Below are 17617 nucleotides of genomic sequence, written 5' to 3'. Positions count from 1 at the left end.
AGAAAGCCAGCGCAGGTACAATGGGCCAAATGGTCATCTTCTATACTGCGTGAATCTGTGATAACTTAGAGCTAGCAACGCTCAAGATACTCGCAATGGATATGAAAATTACATTAAGATGGTGAAAAGAAAGATTAGAAGGACGTGCAGATAAAATAAAGTTGTGAGGTCTTTTAGAAGCATAGAAGAAGTAAAAGAATAAAGAGAGGGTAGGACAACCCAGGTATTAATTGTGAAGGTATGGTTGAGGGATAAATATTTTGAATCTTGTTGACAAATGTTAGCGGAAGTGAGAAAAGCTGAGTACTGGGGAAGGAGATGGAACATTTGTCAGAGATAACTGCAGAAAAGGAACTTGTTAAACTGAACTCAAAGTAGTTAATCCACTCAGCATCGACTGCATGCACCTCAGGATGTTGAAAGAAGCTAGAGAGTGACAACAAAGGCTTCAGTCATAGTATTTCCAGGCCTGCTTAAGCAAATGTTGCCATGCGATTGAGAAAAGCTGATGTAACAACTCTCTTCAAGAAGAGAAAGGAGCATAAACCAGGTAACTATTGATCAGTTAGTCCAACACTGATCATAGGAAAATGCTTAATGATCCATAATTTGAGATCAAGTTAGTAAACATTTAGAAATGTATGAGTTAATCAAGGTGGTTGAAGCAGAGCCCATTGCATCACTAATGGAAAGTTTAATTAAGTATTTGAAGCAGAAATGCAATGCTATGGATAGAGACAGGGCAATGGGATTAGTATTAGATTGTTCTAGCAAATCTCTGGCATAGTTACCATGGGCTGAATGCTGGCCTCCGCCTGAATAGTGCTATAAAGCTCTTTGATTTTGAATGGCTGATTTGAGACTTTTTTTTTTGTCTTCGTTCCCTCACTCATTTCCAAAGAATTTTTTGAAGTAATATGCCAGTGATCAACTTTCTATTGGCCTGTGTGTTGTTGGTAATGTAAGTTAAATTGGGTTTTCACCTCATTTCGTAAATGAATGTGTAACGATCTGGTGAGAAGGGGTCACAAGGCTCCCCTCTTGCCCTTCCTCTTGTTTGACTGCAGCAGGTTTATTTTTTAAAAACAGTGGATGAGTTTAAACAAGAGGTGAGTTTATTGTGCTTAAAAAAAAAACTAAATCTGACCTAAATAAAATTAAAAAATTACGCTACATTTTCACTCTGACACATACACGAAAATCATACAAAGTGGTAAGAAATGGTTTGGTTTGGATTAGAGTCCAGAACAAGTAAAAAATTAATATACAGTCTGTGAGGTTGGGTAATTCTGTTGTCTTCTGGCTGAAGTGATCTTTGAAGTCTTTGGCGGGTAGACGTACACTCTGTGGCCAACCCACCTGGCTCAGGGCTTTCTTGGAGACAAAATTGTAGGTGGCTTTCTTCTCCTGCGATCTCTGTCTGTAGCAATCACTAGGCTTGGATGGTGCACAGTTGCAGACGGTTTTCAAACTTGCGATGTTATCTGGAGAGGGAGAGAGAGACACAGCCCCACTGGGGTTCTGCCTGGTTATCACTCGAAACTTGCCTGCTTCAAAGTCTCAGGAGCTTGTCTGCTGTGTGTAACAAACTCCCAGTTTTACACACTAAAATAAAAGCCAAATGCTGAAAATCTGAAATAAAAACAAGAAATGCTGGAAATACTCAGCAGGTCTGGCAGCATCTGTGGCGAGAGAAGCAGAGTTAACATTTCAGGTCAGTGACCCTTCTTCAGAACTGACAAATATTAGAAATGTAAAAGGTTTTAAGCAAGTAAAGTGGGGATATGGGGCAAGAGATAACCAAAGAGAAGGTGTTGAAAGGACAAGGTCATAGAGAATAACTGACCAGAAGGTCATGGAACAAAGGCAAACGGTATGTTAATCGAGTGCTAAAAGACAAAGCGTTCGTACAGCGAGGGTGTGAATAGACTGCAAAGCAAAAAGCACTCCAAGCACAAACATTAAAAAAATAATTTAAAATAACAAACAGTGGGTAGGCACAGTAGAAACAAACTAACCAAATTAAAATAAAATAACCAAATAAAAAAGAGAAAATAACTAAACATAAAAGGGGGGGTGGGGGGGGGTTCCGTCATGCTCTGACATTATTGAACTCAAAGTTCAGTCCAGCAGGCTGTCGTGTGCCTAATTGGTAAATGAGATGCTGTTCCTCGAGCTTGCGTTGATGTTCACTGGAACACTTCAGCAATCCCAGGACAGAGATGAGAGCGGGGGGGCTGTTGAAATGGCCAACAACCGGAAGCTTGGGGTCATGCTTACGGACTGAGCGGAGGTGTTCCACAAAGCGATGACCCAATCTGTGTTTGGTCTCCCCAGTGTAGAGGAGACCACATTGTGAGCAGCGAATACAGTATACTAAATTGAAAGAAGTACAAGTAAATTGTTGCTTCGCCTGAAAGGAATGTTTGGTGCCTCGGATAGTGACCTTCCAAGACAGCACTTCTGATGTCTTCCTTTTTCCTCAATCGAGGATTCTCCCCCCCCCCCCCCCCACTGTGGTTGACAGGGCAATCAACCGTGTCCAGCCCATTTCCCGCACCTCTACCCTCACCCCTTCCTCTCCCTCCCAGAACCGCAACAGAGTTCCCCTTGTCCTCACTTTCCACCCCACCAGCCTCCAGATCCAAAGGTTCATCCTCCGCCACTTCCGCCACATCGAGCGTCATGCAACTACTAACGCATCTTCCCCTCCCTTCCTCTGTCGGCATTCCGAAGGGATCGTTCCCTCCGTGACACCCTCATCCACCATCTCATCCCCTTCCCACGGCATCTTCCCCTGCAATCGCAGGAGGTGTAATACCTGCCCATTTACTTCCTCTCTCCTCACTATCCCAGGCCCTAAACACTCCTTTCAGGTGAAGCAGCGATTTACTTGTATTTCTTTCAATGTAGTATACTGTATTAGCTGCTCACAATGTGGTCTCCTCTACATTGGGGAGACCAAACGCAGATTGGGCGATCACTTTGCGGAACACCTCTGCTCAGTCCTAAGCATGACCCCGAGCTTCCGGCTGCTGGCCATTTCAACAACGCCACCCCACCCCCCCCCGATCTCATGCTCACATCTCTGTCCTGGGATTGCTGAAGTGTTCCAGCGAACATCAACGCAAGCTCGAGGAACAGCATCTCATTTACTGATTAGGCATGCTACAGCCTGCCGGAATGAACATTGAATTCAATAATTTCAGAGTATGACGGACTCCCCCTTTTATGTTTAGTTATTTTCTCTTTTTTCTTTTTTGTTTGGATATTTTATTTGTTTTTTTTAGTGGGTTAGTTTGTTTCTACTGTGCCTACCCACTGTTTTTGTTTTTTTAAAACATTTTTTAATGTTTGTGCTTGGAGTGCTTTGTGCTTTGCAGTCAATTCGCACCCTGTCTGGACTAACGCTTTGTCTTTCAGCACACCATTAGCATACTGTTTGCTTTTGTTCCTTGACCTTCTAGTCAGTTATTCTCTATGACCTTGTCCTATCAGCACCTTCTCTTTTGTTATCTCTTGCCCCACCCCCCACTTTACTTGCTTAAAACCTTGCAAGTTTCTAATATTTGTCAGTTCTGAAGAAGGGTCACTGACCTGAAATGTTAACTCTGCTTCTCTCTCCGCAGATGCTGCCAGACCTGCTGAGTCTTTCCAGCATTTCTTGTTTATATCCCAGTTTTACACAGCCTGGGAAGACTGTCACATCGTTCTCTCAATCCCCTTTGTTTTTAATGAGGTCCAAAGCCTAAAACCTAAACCCCTTGCAGGTGGTATTGTCAGTGTTTACTTCCTGGAGGGACATCTCCACTCATGCTTCAATATGGCTTTGAATGTCCTGCTAACCAGAGTGATATGGATAATCTACTCAGTTCACCAAAGCATTGTCTAGGATGGGATTCTTAGGCATGGGTCTCCAATTCGATGTCCTGGAAAATATGTAGGTTTCCAACCGATGAATTAAAATTCTCATTTGGTAGAGCATGTTTTCTTGACAACTCACTTTTCTGACTAATTTTTCCTTCAAATTCCTAAAGTCACATCTGAAGTAAGAACAGTACATTAGTCCACCGCACACTCTCCATCTGGATCCCATGCATGGTTATTCTATCATGTGCTTCATTCTCTTGCCTTCCCCACTAGTTGATCCCCCTGTCTCTCAGCAGCACAGTCCCAGGGATCCACTCAAATAGTAACACACTCCCAGGAATCTCCTTTCTTAACTTTCAAAAGGACAATGTGAGCTATTTAAAGGAAAACAGTTATCATTGCAGAAAACTTTTTTTTAAATTTAGTAAGCAACAATAAAAGTATTGTGCCATTAAATCAACAACTGCAGAAAACAGTTTTGGGGTTCCCTTGAGATCCCCTATGGATCTGGAAGCCTTAGATTTGAATAGCTGTTCTTTAAATATTGTTTCTTCCCCTATTTGCCTGAAAAAAAAAACAAGCGGCCTTAGAACTCTATTTCCCTTCGTCTTGACTGATATCAGTCCTCACGGCTCCAGGGACCCGGGTTCAATTCTGGGTACTGCCTGTGCACAGTTTGCAAGTTCTCCCTGTAACCGCATGGGTTTTCGCCGGGTGCTCTGGTTTCCTCCCACCGCCAAAGACTTGCAGGTGATAGGTAAATTGGCCATTGTAAATTGCCCCTAGTGTAGGTAGGTGGTAGGGAATATGGGATTAGTATAAATGGGTGATTCTTGGTCGGCACAGACTCGGTGGGCTGAAGGGCCTGTTTCAGTGCTGTATCTCTAAATAAAATAAATAAATAAATTTTTTGAATAACTTTGGATAATCAAACCTGTACTTAAACTATAACACATCCATGCTTAAAATTTTATGCGATTTTAATCTGATTTTTCAATTGATTCCTGCCATCAAATGCTAGATTACTTTGCATGAAGTTAGCACGATGTGAATTATCTGTTATGATGAGCTTTTCTGCTGACATGGTTACAACATGTACAAGCATGCCTTTCCCATATTGCACCTCATTAAGCATAGACAAAGACACAAGGTATTGTTTAAAAGATTTATGAATTCTAAATACTATGTAATTTTTTTCCCACATGTTTGTCCATCATTTAGATTCTGCAGCGAGGGTCCAAGGTGGTTGTTCTCCAAGGCGCTGCACTCTGGAGTTGAATAAAGAAAATCAGGAGCCATTGTGCGAGGCTGGAGGAAAAGCACCAGAGATTTCCATAGAACGCTCTTTTTCAGAAGAAATAGAAGAAGGGGAAATTGTAAGTGATGAAGAGGAGTGTGTACCTGAAGTGCAGAAACCAGCGAGCAACATTCAGGTGGAGAAAGAGAGCGACAACAAGGAGAAGGGTAATCCAGGTAAAAGTGCACACAGTAAAGAAACAAGACTGGTAAATCCTGATGTATCTACTCTAAACTGTTCCTCTGAAGCCTTAACCAAGACAAAGAGTGGTAAAAAACGAGGGAAATCGGAAGCAATGTCTTCAGATCAAAATACTGAAGGGTTGAGATTGTCCTTATCAAGTTCTGTGGAAAGAAATCACATTAAGTCCTCAGTCTCTGATTTGATGGAAGCATTAATGGTCACTCGAAAGAGTATCCGGCAAAAGTACATGAAGCTTCATAAGCAGTTTGAAATCCACAGATTTCAACGAATTATTGAAATTGCCTCTGCAGAATTCACCTCTGTAGTTAAAAAGTCCACTTTTCCAAAGTCCAGGCAGCCACTAAAAACCTCAATCTGTACAGTAATTGAGAACATACTGTCACAGGCCAAGTGCAATGGGATTGTAAATAGTATTTTCTCACAGCAGGCCACAAACATGAAAGAAAAATTATGGATGTTTGTGGAAAAGCAACTTGACTTTATGTTTGACAAGGTACGTGAGATGTTCATCTCTTGTGAGAGTATAAGTCTAGAATTGGCCTTGGAAGAGAAAAGGAAAAATGAGAAGATAATCAAAAAACGGAAGAAAAATACAGTGGCTAAATATCTCATGAACAAAGTTGACGATAAATTGCCAAAGTTGAAGAGATCCCCTTCTTCAGAACCATCCTTGGCAAATAACTTACCAGGCAAAAAGAATTCTAGCAAAAATAAGCCATCCAGTGATGATCGCAAGCGTAAAGGAACTAAAGTATTGAACAAATATTCGAAGAATAGTGTAGAGTTTTCAGCTGGTGGTATCTCCAAAGAAGATTCTAGGGGGCCTTGCACAAAAGACAAAAATGCACTGTCTGTGACTCAGATGAACTCAAATACTTCAAGTGATGCACCAATAAATTCAAGCACTGCAAAAGACTGCCATGATAAAACTGAACTTGGCATTCTGACTGAACAACAGGCCTCTACTCTCACATTTAACTTGGTAAGCGATGCTCAGATGGGTGAGATATTCAAGTGTTTGTTACAGGACTCCGATCTTCTGGAACAAGGGATTTCAACATTGGAATGTAATTCATGGCCTATCCCAGAAAAGGTGCGGCTTGACATTGGAACACAGCTCTCCGGTAATGATTCCACTTCAGAGAAAGCTGCACCAGTGTCCCAGGCGGATGCAGTTTCCTGGCCTCCTGTTACACCAAACAAACGCACAGTTGGGTTAAGACCTCCGCTTGATCTGGATATTCTAGATGAAAGCTGCATGTTGGAAATTCCTGACAAGGTGGTGCAAACCAAAGATTCTGTGATCAGTCCACCTGAAGATTCAAATAGCCAGAAGCTAATTGAAAGTAATTCAGTTCTGCAAATGCGTTCCTCTGTTTCCTCTATTCTGATGGAGGATCTGGCAGTTTCTCTTACAGTCCCCTCACCTCTTAAATCAGATGGGCAGATCAGCTTCTTAACATCTCAGATTGGAGAATCTCTGCATGATGGAGTGAATGAGGCAATTTTGGCTGCACATTACAGTGAAAGTGCTGTCCTTGATGAAGAGGATGCTTCAGAACAAGATATCCACTTGGCATTGGATTCAGACAATTCCAGCAGCAGGTCGAGCAATTCTTCAACATGGAACAAACAGATTTCATCCTCTGCTTTTCAGTATCAGCTCCATCCCCCAATGCAGGCGGTCGTGATGGAAAAGTCCAATGATCATTTTATTGTTACGATAAGATGCAGGCCACCTGACGCCGAATCTAGTCAGCAAAGTTCGCCTTCTGCAGCAGTGAGAGAGAAGCCGGCATCTGAGCTGGGACTAAGCGGCAACCACTGTATGAAAACCGTTAATGAGACTGCAGCATCCTGCAGAAATGTGGATACAGTGCTTGGTAATCAGGATCATGCAATATCTGAATCGTTGCCAAGTCAGTCCTTAATTGTAGAACATCCAGTCGATAATATCAAAAACCTGGAAGAGTTGGGAATAGATGTGGACATGAAACTACCTCATTCAGAGGGAGATCATCCATCAATTGAAAATCACGTAGCTGTGAAGCCCTCACTTGAAAACTCCAGTGACAATGCTCAAAGTGTTATAATATCGACTAAGCCGACTTGTGCAGCAACTGTTTCACAGCAGGGTACTTCAGGTAACAGGAAGAGGAAGAGTAATGTGAAAGTGGATTCCGTTATGAAAAGAACACGAAAGGAGAATGAGCTTTTGAAAAGCAATAAGAGGAAAGATAAACAAACCAAGGGTAAAAGAAGCTCCTCATCAGTAAAGAAAGCTCTCAGCAGCAAAACAATAGTTACGCCAAAGAAAACAATGGACAATTCTTCCCAGTCTATAGCCAAGTCACCATCAACTAGTCTTCCCGCTAAAAATGTAATCAAGAAGAATGGTGAAGTTGTGGTTACATGGACCAGGTAGGAAATCAGTATGTCAATTTGTAGATTTTAAAAGTTTGACTATTAGGTGCATAAAGTATGGTTAATGGCCTGTAATTGCAAATGTTTAACATTCTGATTGCCTTGCAGTTGCATGTAAAGTGTTCATTTAATATTTTTTAAAATGAGAAACCTAGGTGAATGGCCACATCCAGAGTAAAGAGCAGGCCAGTGTTGAAGAGAATGGAAAAGGTAATGGTAATGCTATTGAACATCAAGGGGAGTTGGTTAGATTCTCTCCTGTTTGAGATGGTCATTGCCTGGCACTTGTGTGACGTGAATGTTAGTGCCAAGTTCATGTCAGTTGATTAACAGTTGATTAGTGGATTGTCAGAGGGAGGGTAGATTCTGACCCTGGGAAAGCTGCATATTAACAAGTCTTGATTTCAATATAGCAAGGACATGGGAGGGGGTAAGAGCATAGAGGATGGCCTAAAATAAGGGAGGAAAGTGACGCACATATGGATTAGGAGCAGAAGTAGGTCACTCAGCCCCCCGAGCCCGCTCTGCCATTCAATAAGATCATGGCTGATCTGATTGTCACTTTGACTCGACATTCCCGCCTACCCCCTATAACCTTTGACCCCCTTGCTTATCAGGAATCTATCTACCTCTGTCTTAAAAGACTCTGCTTCCACCACCTTTTTGAGGAAGAGAGTTCCAAAGACTCACGACACTCCAAGAGAAAACATTTCTCCTCATCTCTGTCATAAATAGGTGACCCCTTATTTGTAAATACTGACCCCTAGTTCCAGATTCTGCCAAAGAGGAAACATCCTTTCCACATCCATCCTGTCAAGACCCCTCAGGATCTTAAAGGTTTTAATCAAGTTAGCTCTTACTCTTCTAAACCCCATTGGATACAAGCCTGGCCTGTCCAACCTTTCCTCCTAAGACAACCCACCCATTCCAGCTATTAGTCTAGTAAACCTTGTCTTGAAGGTATGCACTTTCAGCGCATTTACATCCTTCCTTAAATAAGGAGACCAATGCTGTACACAGTACTCCAGATGTGGCCTCACCAATGCCCTGTATAGCTGAAGCATAACCACCCCACTCTGTATTCAATTCCCTTCACAATAAACGATAACATTCTATTAGCTTTCCTAATTACTTGCTGAACCTGGACAGACTTGGGTTTTAGAGGAAACTGAGTGGTGTACTTAAAACTGTAGCTTTGTAAACCTACCATAAATCTTTTTACATATAATTTGTTTTTTCTTTGTCTGAAATTGGACACGTTCAGTACAGGTGTGTTTTCCTGTGTCAAGCAGTTCATGTAGAAAATTGTGGTGATCTTAAGTGCAACTTAGGCTTCTTTTGTGGGCAGCCTGTTATTTGTTAGTGTCTTTAAAGCTTATGTTAGTTTTGAAGGATGCTATCATATCAGTTCCACTGGATCATTGGATGCAGCCAGGAACAGACCTTGTTGAAGGAAGCACCTTTTAACCATTGATCAGTTTGAACAGCATCTACCTATAGTTGCATCAGTTGAAAAATCAAGCTGATTTGATAGTCATCCTTGTTCTTTGGAGCTAGCTTAATTAAACTGTCCATCTGGGCTTGAACACTTCGGATAACTACTTCACACTTTCAGCTGTTTCATTTATCTTATACTATGATCCTTCTAGCCTCACTTCTAACAACAAGTGTCAGGTGCTCATGGATAGAGAGCATCCATTAAGCTGCCTCTGCTGCTTCCCCTTTCCTCTTGGCTTCCCCCAGTCCAGTTCCCACCATAGCTGTAAAAACCTCATCTCCACACCCTGTACAAACTCATCTATGAACCCTCTTCTTGCTCCCTTGGCACCATAACCTGTAAACTCACTGGCCTTCACATTCTGGCTGCCATTTTAGCCAGTATTATAAATGGATCTGTCTACTCAGCCACTGTCCCATTATATCTCAAAACTGCCATCAACACTCCTGGAAAGAAAAACCCCATCCTCAACCAATCTCTTTCTTTGTTAACTACTGTCCCGTTTCTGGCAACCTCCTCTCCCAATATACTTGAATGGTTTGTCACCTTTCCTGAAACTCCCAGTTTCAATGCCTCCAGTTGGCTTCAGCTCTTCCCACAGTTGCAAGACTGACATGACAAAAGTCACAAAGGACATTCTCCGTGACTGCGAATGTGGTGCAATATCTGTCCACATTGATCTCTGCAGCCTTTGATCAATCACGTGATCCTGCTCCATCATGATCCTCCGTTTTCTAGCTCCATGGAACTACCCTTACTTGATTCCACTATTAACTAGCCGAGCATAGCTGGAGGGTTTACAGCAGTGGCTCCTCTTCTCAACCCCTGCATATCTCTTGCACAGTCTCTCAAAGATCCATCATTGCCCCGTCCTGTACTTCATCTGCATACCTGTCCCTTGACAACTTAATCAGATATTTATTTCAAATGGTGGAACCTAGGCAACTGAAGGCGCAGTTGTCAATGGTAGGTCAAAGGAAGAGGAATAGAGAGTATGGGGTAGGGTGGTTGTTGGGCTGGGTGAAGTTACGTAGATAGAGAGGGGAACAGCTATTGAGAGATTTAAACATAGGAGTAGGGTTTTCACCTTGGGCGCAATCGGTGATCCGGGTGCAAATTGTGCTAGTTTTGAGAAGTGGTCTGCTTTTTAAAAAAAAATTTGCTTGATATATTTTAAAATGGTAACTTGGTGCAATTTGATGAATAAAGCTGAAAATAAATTTATCACAAAAAGTAAGCGTTTTCAATCAGTGTCTAGTGCGTCACCTGTCAATAATCTAATTTTAAATAACTGAAAATTACTTTAAAAAATGATACAGAGCCATTTGCTGGTTATATTAGTGTTCAGTAGTTAGTTTCTTAGTTTAAAAAGAAATATTCAATGTGCCTGTGTCCTGGCGCCCAAAAGAACCAGTTTAATTTTTAAGAGCCTCTTCAAAGACCCACAAACAAATACAATTCATGGAAACTCGCAGTGGTGATCAATTTGATCTGTGAGTGGAGCTGGCTTCAAGCTCAATACCTTTTAAACTAGTGCAAAAAACTATTTACTCTGGATGTCATTTGCCCTTGAAATTCTGCGATCTTTTGTGCTGGTTACATTGTCTTGTCCATTTCAGTCTAAGTACTCTTTTAGCAATGCACTGTGTTAATTACTGCCAGTCAACCTCTCTGGCACTGAAAATTAACTATTACCAGTCTAGAGTCTCATTCACATCTCCGGTTTGAATTTGGAGATTTTTAAAAATTTGAAATTTAAAATTTTTTTTACTTTGCCTTTGTCATTTTTTTCCTCTCTCTTAATTCAATCTCTTTCCCCCTCTCTGTACCTGATTTGCATTAAAATTCACCTGTTCTAATTTACACTTCCTTCTTCGACCTTGCACTGTTAATTTCACAATCTTTTGATCTGATTGGGTAATACGTAGTTACTTGCCCTGTTCACTCAATTTCCACATGCCTTCTTTCCCTCACTGCTATTATTAGCTGCACTTTCAGCAACTTACACAAAGTATCATCGCGAGCAAAGGGCATGGTGGTTAGCGTTCATTGTCCTGCTACAGCAAATATATGGTCCATTAACTTCGCTGTTCTCCAGGAATATTGCCTGACCTACTGAATGTTTCCAGCTTTTTCAGTTTTTGTACTACATCGGTTCAAATGGGTAATTTAGTTGTGATAGATTGTATTACTTTTATCTTTGCCTCTTTCATGTTGCTTTACATCATCCTGTGTAATCCTTTTTTGCTCTTTCTTGTCAGGGAGGATGATCGAGCAATACTGTTGGATTGCCAACAGAAGGGAACAAATGAAGAAACCTTTGGTTACATAGCTGGAAAACTGCATAGGTCCCCACATCAGGTAAACACTTGGTACCGTGAAATGAAGTAGTATATGAAATGATTTGGAGGAAAGTATAGGTGGTCTGATTAGCAAGTTTGCAGATGACACTAAGATTGGTGGAGTAGCAGATAGTGAAGGGGACTGTCAGAGAATACTGCAGAATATAGATAGACTGGAGAGTTGGGCAGAGAAATGGCAGATGGAGTTCAATCAGGGTAAATGCGAGGTGATGCATTTTGGAAGATCCAATTCAAGAGTGAACTATACAGTAAATGGAAAAGTCCTGGGGAAAATTGATGTACAGAGAGATTTGGGTGTTCAGGTCCATTGTTCCCTGAAGGTGGCAACGCAGGTCAATAGAGTGGTCAAGAAGGCATACGGCATGCTTTCCTTCATCGGACGGAGTATTGAGTACAAGAGTTGGCAGGTCATGTTACAGTTGTATAGGACTTTGGTTCGGCCACATTTGGAATACTGCATGCAGTTCTGGTCGCCACATTACCAAAAGGATATGGATGCTTTGGAGAGGGTGCAGAGGAGGTTCACCAGGATGTTGCCTGGTATGGAGGGCCCTAGCTATGAAGAGAGGTTGAGTAGATTAGGATTATTTTCATTAGAAAGACGAAGGTTGAGGGGGGACCTGATTGAGGTGTACAAAATCATGAGAGGTATAGACAGGGTGGATAGCAAGAAGCTTTTTCCCAGAGTGGGGGATTCAAATACTAGGGGTCACGAGTTCAAAGTGAGAGGGGAAAAGTTTAGGGGGGATATGCGTGGAAAGTTCTTTACGCAGAGGGTGGTGCGTGCCTGGAACGCTTTGCCAGCGGAGGTGGTAGACGCGGGCACGATAGCGTCTTTTAAGATGTATCTAGACAGATACATGAATGGGCAGGAAGTAAAGAGATACAGACCCTTAGAAAATAGGCGTCATGTTTAGATAGAGGATCTGGATCGGCGTAGGCTTGGAAGGCCGAAGGGCCTGTTCCTGTGCTGTAATTTTCTTTGTTTTATAGAATAATACTGATGTTAGATTGACATTCACTGTAGAATCAAAAAATCTTGCTCAAAACTAGTTTTTTTTAATGAAATAATTTCTTTGGTATTAAGTCCACCTGTCTGAGGTGAATTCTTTCTCTTGCATAAAGTTATCACTACTGTATATTCTCATGAAATTCCCCTAAAACTATCTAAAGCGAATTTCAATATATTGGGGGGAATAGACAGTTCAAAACCAAAATAACACATAAACACGCCCATTTTGGAAGAAAAACATTTTAATAATTGTTCTGAATTTGTTTCTCCTCACAGATCAATGAAATAAGAAAGCGATTAACAAATCATGGTGTGGGGGGGTGGTGGCGGGAGAATGTCATCTACTTTTTAATTCCATGAGAACCTGGTTTACTTCAAACTTCCCTCCAAAAAAAAATTCTCTGTAACCACTTTGCATATTTTACAGGTAGCCTTTACCCTGAAAATCATTTTCACAGTGTTAACTGCTCTCCCACTTCCATCGCAGCCTTGTTCTTTCTGTGATTATTTTATTGCAGTACCTAAGGCAAAAAGTGAGAACTTTGTTTGGAAAAAGTAAATCGAGTCCTGAAGGGGCAAGCTAGTTAATTGTGTGGACTAACTGTTCGTGGTCTAAAGATTACATAGTATTTACAGCATAGAAATGGGCCATTCGGCCCAACAGGTCCGTCCTGGTGTTTATGCTCCACACGCACATCCTCCCAACCTCTTTCATGTAATCCTATCAGTATCACCTTTTATTCCTTTTGCACTTGTATACTTACCAAGCTCCCCTTGTGGGTTGAGTTCCACTTTCTAACCAATCCCTGGGTAACCATGTTTAGCATGAATTCACTACTGGATTTATTGGTGACTGTCATATTTATGACCCATAGTCTGGATTCTCCCCACAAATGGAAACATCATCACTGCATCTACCTGCCACCTTCCTCAATTCCTCCACTGTTGCTAAGTTATCAGACTGTTTATCCGACATCCAGAACTTGATGAGCAGAAATTTCCTCCATTTAAAAATTGGGAAGACTGAAGCCATTGTCCTCAGTCCCTGCTCCAAACTCCATTTCCTATCTACTGGTTACGTCCCTCTCCCTGGCAACAGTCTTAAGATTAATCCAGTCTGTTCGCAACATTGTTGTCACATTTGACCCCAAGATGAGCTTCCGATCTCATTCTTGCCATCACTAAGCCCGCCTTTTTCCATCTCTGTAACATCGCACAACTTTGTTGCTGAAACCCTCATTCATGATTTTATTCCCTCACAGTTGACTATTCCAATGCTCTCCTGGCTGGTCTCTCACATTCTACCCTCCGTAAACTTGAGGTCATCCAAAACTCTGCTGCCTGTATCTTAATTGTAGGTGCTCGCTGACCTACATTGACTCCTGATCAAGCAACATATTGATTTTAAAATTCTCATCCGTTTTCAAATCCCTCCAATGCCTTGTGCTTCCCTATCTCTGTAATCTCCTCCAGCCCCATAACCCTCCGAGATATCTGTGCTTCTCTAATTCTGGTCTCTTGTGCATTCCCAATTTCAATCACTGCACCCTTGGTGGCCGGCAGCGCCTTCAATTGCCTAGGCCCCAAGCTCTGGAATGCCCTCCCTATACTTCTCCACCTCTCTAGCTCACTTTCCGCTTTAAGACACTCTTTAAAACCTACCTCTTTGACCAAGATTTTGGTCGTTTGACCTAATATCTGCTTGTGTGGCTCTGTCATATTTTGTTTTATAATGCTCCTGCGAGGCACCTTGGAATGTTTTATCACATGAAGGGCATTATATAAATGTAAGTTGTTTTGTCTACCCTATCAAGTCTCTCCATAATCCTAAAGACCTGTATTAGATCATCTCTCAACCTCTTTTCTAGAGAAAAGATCCCCAGCTTGATCAGTTTTGTAGTTATAGTTCTAGTATCATCTTTGTAAATCTTTATTCTATCTTCTCCAGTGCTTGTATATCCTTTTTGTGATATGAAGACCAGAACTGTACACTGTGTACTCTGCATGTTTTAACCAAGGTTCTATATAAATTTAACTTCTCTCCTTTAGAATTTTATTCTGATAGAAATGAACCCCCATACTTTGTACTTTTTGAGTTTGTTAATCTGCATTGGTACTTACAATGATTTGTAAATTTATATCCCTAGATTCCTTTGCTCCTCGACCCCATTTGGACCCTTATTTTCTAAGGGATATGTGGCTTCCTTATTTGGCTCCTACCAAAATGCATCACCTCACACTTAACTAAATTGAAATTCAATCACCATTTACATGCCCATTCTGCAAATTTATTGTCATCTTGTATTGTCATTTTTTTTAAACAGTGAAATATTTTCTGAATGTGTTGGATACATTAATAAATTTCTCACGGCTCTGTTCCTGGTAAGTCAGGGTGTGCTGTTAAGGGAAATAATCAGCCTCTAATTTTTCTTGACTAGGTTAATAGGACTCTTGCCTTTGAGTTGGAAGGCTGTGGTTCAAATCTCTTTCAGGAATTGAAATTATAATCTAAGATAAGTGCAGTACCGAGGGAGTGCTGCACAGCTGACAGTGTTGTCCTGCAAATAAGATGTTAAACCAATGCCTGATCAGGTGGAAATTAAAGATCCCATGGAGTATTCAAGGAACACTGGGAAATAAACCTATGTTTTGGTTAATAGTCTTCCCTCAACCAACATCACCAAAAACATAATTGTTTATATTCCTGTTGTTTGTAAGATCTTGCTGTATGCTAAATAGCTACTGCCTTCCCTCACATAGCAACATTTTCAGCCTTGGCACACAGTTAGCACTTCTGCCTCTGAGGCAGCAGATTGTGGATTCAACCCCTACTCTGGAGACCTGAGCACTTAATCTAGGCTGATGTGGGTGATGTGCTATTTTTAGTTGAGATGTTAAACCGAGGGGAGTTCGCCAACAGTTATCCCTTAACCAACATATTCTGACTTACTGTGAGTTGTGCCACTGGAAATCCACTGGCAATAAATACATTTTTAAAAATGAAAGCAAAGATATAATTCAGATTTTTTTCTTTCCAGGTTTCAGAAAGGTTCTATCGTTTGATGAAATTATTCAAAAAGTCAGAAAACATGAACAACTGAAAGCTTGTGCATCTTAGATTTATACTTCTGTTCTGCTGAAAACATCCAAGCAATTTTGTAGAAGAAATATTAAGTACGGAGATGGCTGACAAATAACCCACATGTTCAAATCCAGTGCTTTTTCTTCATTTTAAATCTAGAATTATTTTTCAGTGAGCACATCTCTGAAACATCAGTTTATAGAGACAATAATTCAGAATGGCATGCACATACATGAAGAAACCACCCCTTTGCACCATCGCTTTTCCCTTCACTCATTCACCCAGCCCACCCGCCCACCCTGAAACCTGGAAATTGTTGTACCATACTGGACTGGCTATTGATAGCTTTGTAGCAAGCTCAATGCTACGATTTGTTTCATCTCAACAGTGTCGATAAAAATGAATTGTCTATCTCAAATATCTTTAAATACATACTTTGTTCTCACACTTTTCCCTCCACATTACTGACATTTGACTACGCATCTCAATGCGTTCACTGAGGTGTGCTGTCAGAGTAGTATAGTCTGTAAAGTATAAAATATGTATTTGTATATAAATCTATTAATGCAATTTATATTTTTGTGAATATCTTTCAGAGCAGGTTTGAAACTTTTTCGAAGTTGTCTGCATTCATAACTGTTTTTGTAGACGTGTTAAACAGAATGCTGTAAATTGTTAATATTATAAATACCGGTTTTTGAAATTTACAGAAGTGTGAAGTGTTTCAAACTGTGAATATTAATTATTGTAATTTATTTTTGCTAGATCTCAATGTGAGAAGTAAAAGTTACTTTTTAATTTTTGTATTTTTCTTTTGTATCATGCCCAGAAAAAGTGTGTAATGCTTGAAGATGATGCAAGTGTAGTTATAGCAGTATAGATGCCTTGCTTAGTTTCAGTGCTTAAATCCCTTAATATATATAGCTTTTTATATTTTCACCTTATTGCTGCGACAGGAAGTACGGATTTGGCATTTGTCTGATATTTTCCACCTCAAAAGTGACCTTACAGATAGATCTGACACCATTAGATTGAACGCTGGACTCTTAAGGTGTTGGATGCAGTGTTTAAAGTTACTGATGGTCAAAGTAATAACCTGTTATTTGGGTCATAGTTACAGGGATGCTCTGGGACTAGAGTATTAAAGTTGAAAATTGTGGGTTTGAGGAGGAGTGGATAACTGGGAAACTTCAAATCCCAGGAACATAGCTGTCCCCAATTAGTGCATTGATCGTGCTTTTAAACAACAAATACTTTTTTTCTATGTTCATCACAGGTTTCACTTGAAGATAAAGTGATTGTAGGATCTTGGAATAGTATATTCTTAATGAGCACTTGGGCTTAAGGAAAAAGCCTGCAAGTTCATTGCAATTGGCAATGCAATATTGCATCAGTCAGTTCATGCCAAAAATTGGGTACTAGTAGAAACGAATGATTGGCGGCCACTGAATACTGAAAATCTCAAATGCTAGTGAAACAATCTTGATAAAACTTTTCGTGACTGTTGACTACACCAGAAACACCAAGTCTGTGAGGGAGAAATTTGCTTGTGTAGTGCCGTTACATAGACTGTGTTGATTCCCCCTGGGGCACAGAGAGCCACAGGTTGCTACCCGCATGGCCTGAGTGGCTTTCTTCAGTGATACCAATGAAGATAGAAGTGGCGCGAAGTGACTGAATTTCACACTGTGCGTTTTGACCTTTGAACTGTGTACCAATTTCTTCCTCAAGGGATAACCTCTTTATTTTTTCTGTTTAACTCCTTGTTCCTTTCTTTTCTAATTAATTATTTGTTTTCTTATTTCACTTTGCCAGTTAGACCACGCGCACCATTCATCCCAAATTAATCTTTCTCCCCATTCACATT

The 17617-nt window shown here is 40.8% G+C and overlaps 1 protein-coding gene across 6 annotated transcripts in view; it reads left to right on the top strand.

Annotated features, from left to right (window-relative positions):
- casp8ap2 (caspase 8 associated protein 2) overlaps nucleotides 1-16114 on the top strand; it is a 51113-nt gene extending 34999 nt beyond the window's left edge. For all 6 annotated transcript variants that reach the window (XM_068026487.1, XM_068026495.1, XM_068026501.1 and 3 more), the window contains 3 exons: nucleotides 5092-7792; nucleotides 11555-11654; nucleotides 15707-16114. In XM_068026487.1, coding sequence (XP_067882588.1) covers nucleotides 5092-7792; nucleotides 11555-11654; nucleotides 15707-15769 — 2864 coding nt within the window. In that variant the 3' untranslated portion in view covers nucleotides 15770-16114. The remainder of the gene's footprint in view (nucleotides 1-5091; nucleotides 7793-11554; nucleotides 11655-15706) is intronic.
- Nucleotides 16115-17617: the final 1503 nt, after the last annotated feature.

The sequence above is a fragment of the Heterodontus francisci genome, chromosome 3 (assembly GCF_036365525.1).
Source record: "Heterodontus francisci isolate sHetFra1 chromosome 3, sHetFra1.hap1, whole genome shotgun sequence".
NCBI classification, from domain to species: Eukaryota; Metazoa; Chordata; class Chondrichthyes; order Heterodontiformes; family Heterodontidae; genus Heterodontus; species Heterodontus francisci.
The sequence above is the reverse complement of the archived record's forward strand: the minus strand, read 5'-3'. Positions and strand labels throughout refer to the sequence as shown.